Source organism: Rhinatrema bivittatum, chromosome 9, assembly GCF_901001135.1.
Source record: "Rhinatrema bivittatum chromosome 9, aRhiBiv1.1, whole genome shotgun sequence".
Classification (NCBI taxonomy): Eukaryota; Metazoa; Chordata; class Amphibia; order Gymnophiona; family Rhinatrematidae; genus Rhinatrema; species Rhinatrema bivittatum.
This window is the reverse complement of record NC_042623.1, coordinates 89,749,178-89,759,777: the sequence shown is the minus strand read 5'-3', so window position 1 is coordinate 89,759,777 and position 10,600 is coordinate 89,749,178. Positions and strand designations below refer to the sequence as shown.

Genomic DNA, 10,600 nt, shown 5'->3' with positions numbered 1-10,600 from the left:
GCAGCCAGAGCAGGGACCTGCGCCGAAGCGACGGGCATCGGGTCAGGGGTCTTTCCCGGAATTCCCGTGGTGGGTTGCCATCGCGGACAAGGTAGGGGGCCGCGCTCGTGGCCTTCCATGAGCGCGGATCACAACACATGTTAAGCAGCCTGTTTTCCTAACGCACATGCATCCACATCCCCTGTGCTCCCGATGCAATATTTAAATGTGAAAGAAATTTTAGTGGCTTACAAAAAAGGCGTGCTAAGGAGAAATGAGCATCTTTGGCTCTCAAAATTGTATTGCATCGGGTGCACAGACATCTAAATTGTGCGTTCCTAACAAAAGTGCATCATTTACATGAAGTTATGGAAATCTGCAATATGTTTGTTGTTTACCAAACGGAAAGGAATCGCCCTCGATTTTTTAAGGTGTCCTTTAGTTAATCATCAAGCTCTGCTTCACCACTCCCTACATACATTGTTTTATTTTTTGTTCTAACCCAAAATAACTAAATCTTATACCAATCTTTCTAAACCACCCTACCCTACAAAGGGCACATTTATCGCAACACAGAGGACCAATTTTTTTTTATGTTTCTCATGAGGCCTTGACTGTGAGTAAACTTTACTCCACCTCCAGAGCTGGAGTTAATTTGCCAGCATATAAAAATGTGCACCGAGCACCCATCCTTTGGGTGCGCTTTCCTGCATTGGGCAGTAATAGCTTATGTCTTCATTTCCATGGAATTGAAATGCGATGGGCGCTATCCGGTACGCATTTGTTAGGGCACACTTTTTAGACGTGCTAATCTCATTGCTGCATCAGATGTTATCTTTGCGTGCACGAAACATGCAGCCAACCGGGAGTAAAACCGTGCGCTAGGCTGGGCGCACTTTATTACCTCGGCCTGTCAGTGGGTACCTGAGGCAATGGGAGATAAAGTAACTTACTCAAGGTCACAAAGAATGTCAGTGGGGGACGTGGCTTCCCAGCTTCTCAGTCCATTGCTCTAATTACTAGAATAATCCTTTTTCCTGTTGGGAAGGTAGTAATGCTGTCCTAGGGCCTGGTGTAATGTTTGCTTTGCTGCTTTTTCTTAGGTAGGGTTGTTGATGTTTGAGTTAAGGGAGTCTTTTTACTTCACAATATGCCCAGTAATGGAGAGAGTTGTAACTGTTAATGAAGTGACAAATGAATTAGAAAATCTTTTGTATAACGAGTAGGAAGGGAAACATCCTAATTCAGCCCAGCCAGCCAATCATGCTATCTTCAGCGAATGTGGTATGAATTTTTATTCATTTATAAATTTTATTATTGTCTTCATTTATTTTGCGTGTCCTAAAAAAATCATACATGACACATTTATCAGATACTGTAACATGATTTAGGAATCTAATATACAGTAAGTAAATATATATATATATATATATATATGAATTGCCCTCCCTTCCAGCCCTGGCACAACCTGCTCTCCCACTTCGAATGCCAGTACAGCCTACTCAGCTCCCCAGCCTGCCCTTCCCCGTCCTCCAGGGGCAGCACAGCCTGCCTGCTCTCCCACCCAGCCCCAGCTGTAGCACAGCCACCCATGGATATTCCCCAGGGGCGACTATTGATTGCCTTTCTCCCTTGCAAACCCAGCACAGCCTGCCCAAACTTAGCAGCCTGCTCGTCCCTCTCCAGCCCCAGCACAGACAGCCCACCCCATACTGAGCCCCTCCCCCCCCCCCCCCCCCTGCCCTCACTGCCTGTCCTCTCCATCAGCCCAAGCCCTCTAGCCTCCAGAGATGGGCTAGGAGCCCTTTGCATCGAGTGCACACAGACAATCTCTCACCAACAGGTAGATTATCATCCATGTGGCACTCAGTGCAAAAGACTGGATAGTCCCTCTCTCACTGCTGGACTACTTTCTGCCTCTTCATTTTGTTCAGTAGTTAGTGATTTAAAATTTCTAAGGGAGTAAGGATGTTCAAACTAATCTAAAGAACTTTTAATCTATTGGTTTATTTTATATATGTCTATCAGTGATCCTCCAGAAACTACAATTCATCTATTTACAATTATCCAGTTACACACCTTATTGTCCCTTGTTTTGAACTAAGTCCCTGTTATTGTTAAATATATACTTCTGTTGTTAAAAATTTACAGGAAATAGTGTTTTAGTGCATGCCTTCTGATCCTCTGCTGCTGGAAAAAGAGTGAGTGATATAGAAACTAAAACCTTCACAGCTCACAGTGTCTTCTAGAACCTTCTACTAAGAATACTAGCAGAAGAATTTAGATGAGGTTTCAGATCCTTTGCTGCAAGAAAGAGCACAAATAATAAAAGCTAAAATCTAGATGACTTACAGAATCCCAACTCCCATAACTCACTTCCATTAGAAATAGTGTAGGATGAACTCTGGACAGCTCACAGTTTGCTCTAGCATCCTCTACTGGGGCTGCTGGGAGAAATATGCAAATGAACTTTAAGGTCCTCTGCTGCTAGAAAGAATGCAAGGGCTGGGAAAGCTGAAACCTAGATGGCTTGCAATGTCCTCTGGAGTCCTCTGCTGGGAAAAAATATGCAAATAAGCCTTCTGTGATGGCATTGCTTTTGGTGATTGCTAACCCCCAGAGTAGGAGTACGGCTGGACCCAGGAAGAGCTGCCTTGCACAGGAACAGATCTGGTCTGGCACCAAAATCTTTTGCCTGGACTGGCCACCTCCTCCTTGGGTTGAGCCTCAGGTTCTGATGGCCAGCAGGAGGTGCACTCGGGACAAAGGACAGCGAAAAAAGCAGGACAAAACTACGGGAACAGGTATACAAAAGGATATCACAAAACAAACACAGAACAGGGAGTGTACCATAAGATACGCCAGACAGGCAAACAGATAAAACAGAGCATGGACCAGAGGGCCACAATACTGGGGCCTCAAACAGTCAAAAACAAACAAGCAAACAACAAATGGGAAGACCAGACAAAATACAGGAAGACCACAATACGAGGGCCAAACTCACAGATCAAGGACAAGGCAGAATCAAGGCTAGGACTAGGGCTAGGATTCAAGTAACAAGAACAACATCACAGAATGCCAAGAACTCCAAGCTGAAGCACTGAACACACTGAGGGAGGTTTATATAATGTGGCAGTGCAAAGAACATGGCCAGCAGCAGAACCTCCAAGCCATAGAGCTTGGAGGACTGAGCAGAAGGAAGCTTAGCCCACTAAGGACCCCTACTAGCAGGAGGTTAGCACTGCACAAGAATCCTTACATCACCCCATTCTCTACTGCTAGAAAAGTGTGGGGACTGTGAATTATAAAACCTAAACAGCTTGTGGTTTTCTCTGGAATCCTTTGGAGGGGTTAGTATGCAAATGAACCTTCCAGTTCTCTGCTGCTGGAAACAACATGGGGGCTGTGGAAGCCAAAGTCTAGACATCTTATAGTAAAGGTGTGAATTGTGTGATCGATCGTCTTAACGATCGATTTTGGCTGGGGGGGAAGGGAAATCTTATTGTCGTGTTTTTTTTTTTGTTTTTTTTTTAAATCGTTAAAAATCGTAAATCGGGGGAGGGCGGGAAAACCGGCACACCAAAAAAACCCTAAAACCCACCCCGAACCTTTAAAACAAATCCCCCACCCTCCCGAACCCCCCCCAAAATGTTTTAAATTACCTGGGGTCCAGTGGGGGGGTCCCGACGTGATCTCCCTCTCTCTCTGGCCACGGCTGCGTTGAGAAATTGCGCCGGTGGCCCTTTGCCCTTATCATGTGACAGGGCAAAGGTAGCGCCGGCACCATTTTGGTTCCTGGCTCCTGACGTCACGCGTGCAGGAGATCGCCCCCGGACCCCCGCTGGACCCCCAGGGACTTTTGGCCAGCTTGGGGGGGGCCTCCTGACCCCCACAAGACTTGCCAAAAGTCCAGTGGGGGTCCGGGAGCGACCTCCTGCACGCGGGCCGTATTGCCAATCTTCAAAATGGCGCCGGCGCTACCTTTGCCCTCACTATGTGATCTAGGAACCCTTAGATCACTTGCAACCTGTAAGAAACCCTCTAACTGAGCCTGACAGACCGTCGACTGACTAGGTCCCACAAACAGAAAATCATCAAGATAGTGCAACATGCTGTCACAAACAGTATGTCGCTGCGTCACCCACTGAATAAACATACTGAACGCTTCAAAACATGCGCACCACACTGCACAATCCATTGGCAAACATTGATCCATAAAATAATGACCCTCAAAGAAGAAGCCCTACAAATGAAAATTCTCCGGATGAATGTGTAAGAACCGAAACCCAGATTCTATATCCGCTTTAGCCATTAAAGCCCTTTTTCCTGCACCCTGCACTAAGGCCACTGCCTCATCAAATGAAGTGTAACGCACTGAACACGCCCACCGAGGAATAAAATCATTAAGCGACGCCCCAGTCGGATATGACAAATTTAAAATCAGCCAAAACTTGCCTGGGGCCTTCTTTGGTATCACCGCTAACGGGGATAAATGCAGGCAATCGAAAGGCAGCACAACAAAAGGACCAGCAATTCACCCCGCTTGCATTTCAGACAACAACTTCTCCCTCACAATGTTCCCAAGACGCGATGCAGACCTCGCATTCCGTGCTTTACCTCCGCAACCTGGTCCCTCATAAGGAATATGAAAACCTGCTTTAAAACCAACATACAAGAAAGCAGCTAACTTAACATCTGGATAACACCTCAACCAATTTTTTAATTCAGACAAAACAAAAGGTGAATCTGCCTTTTGTTGTAACACCTCAAGGTTTATCTCCTTTATGAGGGAGAGGCCCAAGACCTTGGGGCACACTTCGTGGCTGGGTGCGCTCCCCCGCAAGTGGCACAAGTGTGTCTGAACTTACACTCGGGAAAAAGGCAGGTGAGCTTATTAAACCTCCAACATACATCTGCTCCCCCTGCAGCTGGCTTACTCCCCCACCTCAAACTTCCTAACAGGCCCGAGCGATCGAAAAGAACCTCCTTGGCTGCTGCCTGTCCCTGGTTTACTTATGCCTCCGTTACTACCACCCTCCCTTGCCCCTACACCTTTGCCACTCTGCCCACCCTTATTTGTCATTTGTGTTAACCACAAATGAATATCCTGTGTACCCCATGCCATAAAACGGTTGCCTGCCATTTTATCACAAAATTTCTCATCATAGTTGAGCCGCGCCCAACCTTCATAATCTTGAAAAGCTCCCAAAATGCTGTCCACATAAGACAGCAAGGCACCATACTGCATCGGGTCATAATGTCCCACCACACTAGCTAAGCATAGAAAACCCCGCACCCAATTCACTATGTTTTTGGAAACCTTGGGCCCTGTGCTACTCCTCTTACCCTTCTTTTTGGCCCGTTTCTTATCCTTCTTCCCTCCTCGTCTTCCCTCTAGCAATTTGAAAATGTTAACATATTTACATTTCCGTATGCACCTGGCTAGGTGCTTAGGAACCTCCTCCCATAGCTCAGTCAAGGAAGCCAAAGCTGGATCCCCCATATCCTGCCTAGGACCCTCAGCTAAAACTGCTCCTAACACTGGGCCCGATCTCCTAGATACTGAGGACGACGAGGACGAAGACGAAGAGGAACTAGATCTAGACCTCCTTTTCTTTATTCCCAGAGCCTGACCACCAAGTTCGGACTCCCTCTTTCGTTTCTTACCTGCCTCCGGACACCGTGCCGTGTCACTCTCTTCCTCCGCGTCCTGCGCCTCCGCCGCTGACCCTCCCGGCACTTGTTCCTCCTCCTCCGGCGCAAACGCCTTGTCCCTCCAAGCTTCCTGCTGCGATGTCCCCGGGAACACTGCCTCCGCAGGATCTGGAATGGAAAAAACCCCGCACCCTGTCCCACCCCTTGCCGCAGGGCCCATTCTGGCCCGAGCCGGGCATTTTCCTCCCTTACTAACCAGATGCGAAGGGGCCCATACCCTCCCCTCATATCCCGGCCGTCGTTCCCGATGCCAATCGCCCTGAGTGCACGGATCCACATCCGTCTCCCCACCCCACCTCAGAGGCCAATCCCCTATACCTCGACTGCCACCTCTGCCCGCCCCGTGGGATGGCAAATAGGCCGAACGCTCTGCTCTGATGCCCTCAAAAAACTCTAGTGGAACGCTTTGCTGGCATGTTAAAGGACCCCCACTCACCCCATACTGCCCTGAGACACCAGTACCCTGGTTGAACACCCTCCCTTGCCCAGCATCAGGAAAAACACTGCTGTTCCTACCCCCCGCAGGCCTGTCCTGCCTCCTCTCTGGGGGATTTCTGCCATAGCTAGCCTGTCCTGCCTGCTTGCCCTTTAATTGAGCATGACGCTGGGAAGCATTGTGTGAAACAGAAGGGGCACCCTGGCCTGCATTAAATCGTCACGAGGGAGAATCTGCCTTTTGCGCAGAGGGGATTTTCCTTTGGAACCGCGGCAGCGGAGGGTAGATTTTTTGCCACGGACAGTAACTCCCGATAAGTTGCGCTGCGCTGACAGGGACACCGGCGGGGAATGAGGCACTTCTGGAGGGCAAGGCAGGAGCTAAGACGGGAATGATGAAGGAGGGGCAGGACCTTCGGCCTGATCAAGGGGCAGGAAATCTCTCCCCGAAGCGTTCAGGGAGATTTCCTCCCCTGCAAACAAGGAGTCTTCACTGAGATGCGAAGGGGCGGGGTTGGGAACGAGGGGGGCGGCGGCTAGGACCTCCTCCGATTCCGGGCCGCTTTCCCTGGATTCCGATGCAAAGGGGGGGGGGCGGGAACCGGGAGGACAATGGGAGGTGGGGACAAAATGGGGGGGGGGGGGGAAATTGAACGCGTGCAGGAGGCAGGACGGGGACCGGCGCAGGCCCGCAACTCACCATCGGGCAACTCTGAGGCACAGACGCTCGTCTCCCAGAAGCCTGCCTGCCCGGCGGCGGAACTGGAATCGGGGGTGCCGGGGGAGGTGCACCTCTAACCCTAACGCGCTTCATGTTTAAACACCGGGGGAAAAAACAGAGGAACCGCCGCAAAAAAAGCAGCAAAAACAGCGAAAAAAGGCAGAGGCAAAAAGCTGCTCCAGCCCTGCTCTCGCTGAACGCGCCGACTGCCAACCCCCACCGCCGGATTTCGCGCTCAAATGCGAGCCAACCAATAGCGAGGCAACAATTCAAAATGTTGCCATCGCCATCGGTTAGTTCTCCCCCTCCCCCCACCCCCTTCCATCCTCCTGCTCCCCACGCTTTTCTCTTGTCAGCGGCGGCGCGAGACAGGCCCGCGCCGCCTTAAGATATATATATATAGAACATACACCCACACGTAAATATATAAAATTAGCTAGCACCCATGGAAATTCTCTGGAGACCCCTATGAACTGGAGGACTGGTGGCAGCAGCAGCAGCAGCAGCAGCATGATTGTTGACTTTAATTATCAGAATCTCAGAGGGGTGGCCCACAGGCCTGAAAGTTAAGGGAGGTGCACAGCTGAAGGTTTGACTGGGGTGCCTAATACCCTCGGCACCCGCCTTGGAGCCAGTGGCAAGTGCTGCCCACCTGCCATGCAGAGGCCCCGAGTTCAATTCCCTGTGACAGATCTCAGCTCTCCAGTCCAGCTGGGGCTGGTACAGAAGCAGTGCCCACCAGCCCTCACCCAGGACCCAGATTCTGAATCCACATCAGCCCCTGGCCCCCAAAGAATCACTGTTGGAAGGGAGGTGGGGGATCACAATAAAAATAGAGAGGAAAATAAAACCTGGGTAATTGTGAGAAAAGGCTCATGGTAGTGCTGAGGCCTAATCGAGGCCAATTCCCACTGCGATGGAAGCCCAAAGGGAGGAAGAAGAAATTGCCACCCTCCAAAAATATTTGTAGGACAATGAAGCAATTATGGGGTTTTTTTTATACTAAAACTCCTGTTTAGATATCTTCAGCACAGAAGAGGAAAAGCCTGTTCTTTGTTTTGGTTTACTCTTTTTAGCTTTCTGCTTTCTTTTCTTGTTTTGTATACAAGGCCTGGGAGCAGCAGCAGGGGACAGCAGAGGGCAGAAAGCAGCATTTTTATCCTCCCTGAACTCTGCAGGCGAGCCTTCAGGAATGCTGCTAGAAAAACTGTTATTTCAAAGGGATTCTTAAGTGACAAAAGGGCTGAAAACGCCAGTAAAAGTAAAAAAAAAAAAAAAGGCAGCCTTCACAGGACGAAAGGGCTGGAAGGTTGCAGTCCGGCTGTGCAGCAGGTCCCGGCGCCTCTGCAGCCTTTCAGGGGCTTCTCCTTCCTTGCCGGCTTCGTGTACGGGTGGGGGTGGCTGAGTACAATCCAGTAGGGAGCGAAGGGCTACAGGGCGGGATCGCTGCCTTCGGAGGACGGGAGGAGTCACCCATGCTGAGCGATAAAGTTATTTAGCAGACCTCTATTTACCTAAGGCGGGTTTTGGAGATTGCACGTCAGACCGCCTCTCATAAAAAAGCCTGCAGAAGTTGTAAAATGATGGAAGAGGTAAAATTACTGCTTTTTGTTCCCCTTCCTTCAGAAGTGGGGGGGCTGGCTTTAGGTCCAAGCGCGCCCTGGGTGAAACCCTCCCGGCCCGAGCCTGTCCCGGCGGCACGTGTGGGGAGGGAGGCACCGGCTGCGCTCCGCCCTCTGCTAGCCACACTCTCTCTCTCTCTCACTCGCACACACACACACACACAGAGGGAGACCCGCGGGGTGGCGGTGCTCACTGCCTCGGACAGGGGGCGCGGGACGCATGCACCCCGGAGGTGCTCGGTAAGGTAAGCGCGCCCTTCCCGGACCGGAGGTGCGAGGATCCCCCAGTGGGCTCCTGCACCCGCGCTCTGCCGGAGACATGTGCAGGGGAGATGGGGGATTAGTCAGGGCTGCTGTGAGTCAGCCTGTGTCAGAGGCTGCCCAGCGTGGCTGTGGCGCTTTACTGCCTCTCACCTCTCACCTCTCAGTGACAGGTGTACTGACCAGCGCGTTTTAGCCATCTCCCAAAGCCCAGAAAGTTTAAGGCTAGAAAGAGCACGTTTTGAACTGCATTATAGGCAAGCTTTGCTGACCCAGTGGTTTGAAGAGCAGATGTGCATTTATTTAAAGCAGATCATGCTGTTATGATGCATTTGGCTGATTTGTAGGTAATCACAGATGATTGGATAGCCTATGTCTATCTTTTTTTTTTTTTAATTTATAATTGACAAGTGGAGAGCGAGTCTAAGGATCCTAGGTGCCTGGATAGTTCTGTTTTAAGGCAGCAGCTATGCAGTTAAACTCTTACCCTTTTAATACTTTAACATGGACGTGCAGAACCTTCGTATAGGAACTGTATTCAGGTTTTTTTTTTTAAATAATTTTAAGTGCACCACAATAAGGAAAGCACAACTTCTTATAGGGAGTCACTGCTTAGGCCGCCGTGCATGCTGTGGGTAAACAGTGCAACGTGTATAGAGCAGAAACACTCTGAGAAGCTGTAGACTGGCAGAAAGTAGAGTGTTACACACGAATGATCAGTGTAGTAGTAGTTGAATTTATTTTGGTTTGCAAATAAGCATATGAGTATGTAGCTATCATTACAGAGAACGGACTTCAGTGTTATGCAACATGTCTGATCATTATGAACTATAATATTCATGTTGGGCCAAGCTCCATGTGCAAGGAAACCTTTACCCGAATTGTAGTCAGAGTTGTGCATTTCAAAAGTCTGCCCACATTAATTCCATAGCTAAAAACATTCATCTCATAGATCATTGCTCATGATTTAGTTTTGTCAGATTACACAATATTGAGTTTTTAGTTTGATTTAGTGAAATGAAAAGAATTAAACCAGATGAATTATTTACTCTGGCTGGGAATGATGTAATACTCTACATGTTTGTATTTGTGCACAACCCTAATTATGATTATGCATATAGAAAATGAATGGACATTATAATTTGGATAATTCATATAAGTACTTTTCATTTTCTCAGCAAGTAGCAAACATTGGTATTCAGTTTTAGCAATTAGGTTGAGTATACGTGTCTAAAGAACTACTACAAACTATAGCTAACCTCCATTAAAATTGGCATGGTGGCGCAGCCTGCTGGTGCTGCCATGTCGAAAGCCCTGGGTTTGATTTCCATCTCAGGTTTTCTGCCCCTCAGCCCCAGTTCTGCAGAGGGGGAGAGGCCGGGCTTTATCTGAGACCCTCAGATCTGCCTCCTCCTCTCCTAGTCATCTCTCTCAGCATCTGAGCAGGAGCAGGGACACCTCCAGCCTGACTCCATCTCTGCAGCTGCAGAATTCAGAGACCCCTGCAAGTTCCAGAACCACTCAGGAAGAGCAGGAGGAAGTTGCAGGATTACCAGCCCTCTCCAGAGGACGGGGGTGGGGAGAGAATACAGTTATTTTTTCCCCCTGCATGGAGAACAGTCCCCTTTTTTTTCCCACCAGCTAGAAGGACTTCTCCCCAAAAGCAATGCTGCAGCAGTTAGGTGTGGTGGTTTGTTTTTTTTTGTGAGCATTTTCCCTCCCGCTCTTTTACAGCACCATCCTTCCTGGGGATGGGCAAGTCCTGAGGACCAGTGAAGCAATCGAAAGGGACGGCTGGGGCATCAGTTGTTAGTAGCTGTTAATGCTGAATTCCCCCCCAGCCCGGACACCGTGCCTCCCTCTCTCA

At 49.3% G+C, this 10,600-nt stretch overlaps 1 protein-coding gene across 7 annotated transcripts in view; it reads left to right on the top strand.

The window, feature by feature from the left end:
• The first annotated feature begins 8,266 nt into the window (after positions 1-8,266).
• Positions 8,267-10,600, top strand: part of MET (MET proto-oncogene, receptor tyrosine kinase) — a 253,667-nt gene continuing 251,333 nt past the window's right edge. For 3 of the 7 annotated variants that reach the window (XM_029615255.1, XM_029615252.1, XM_029615256.1), the window contains exon 1: positions 8,529-8,717. Coding sequence is in view for 2 of the 7 variants with exons in the window: in XM_029615254.1 (XP_029471114.1) it covers positions 8,431-8,442 (12 nt within the window). In the remaining 5 variants the exon portion in view is untranslated. Of the gene's footprint in view, positions 8,443-8,524; positions 8,718-10,600 lie in introns of those variants that run through there. The other 4 variants (XM_029615254.1, XM_029615253.1, XM_029615257.1 and 1 more) reach the window with 3 other exon arrangements.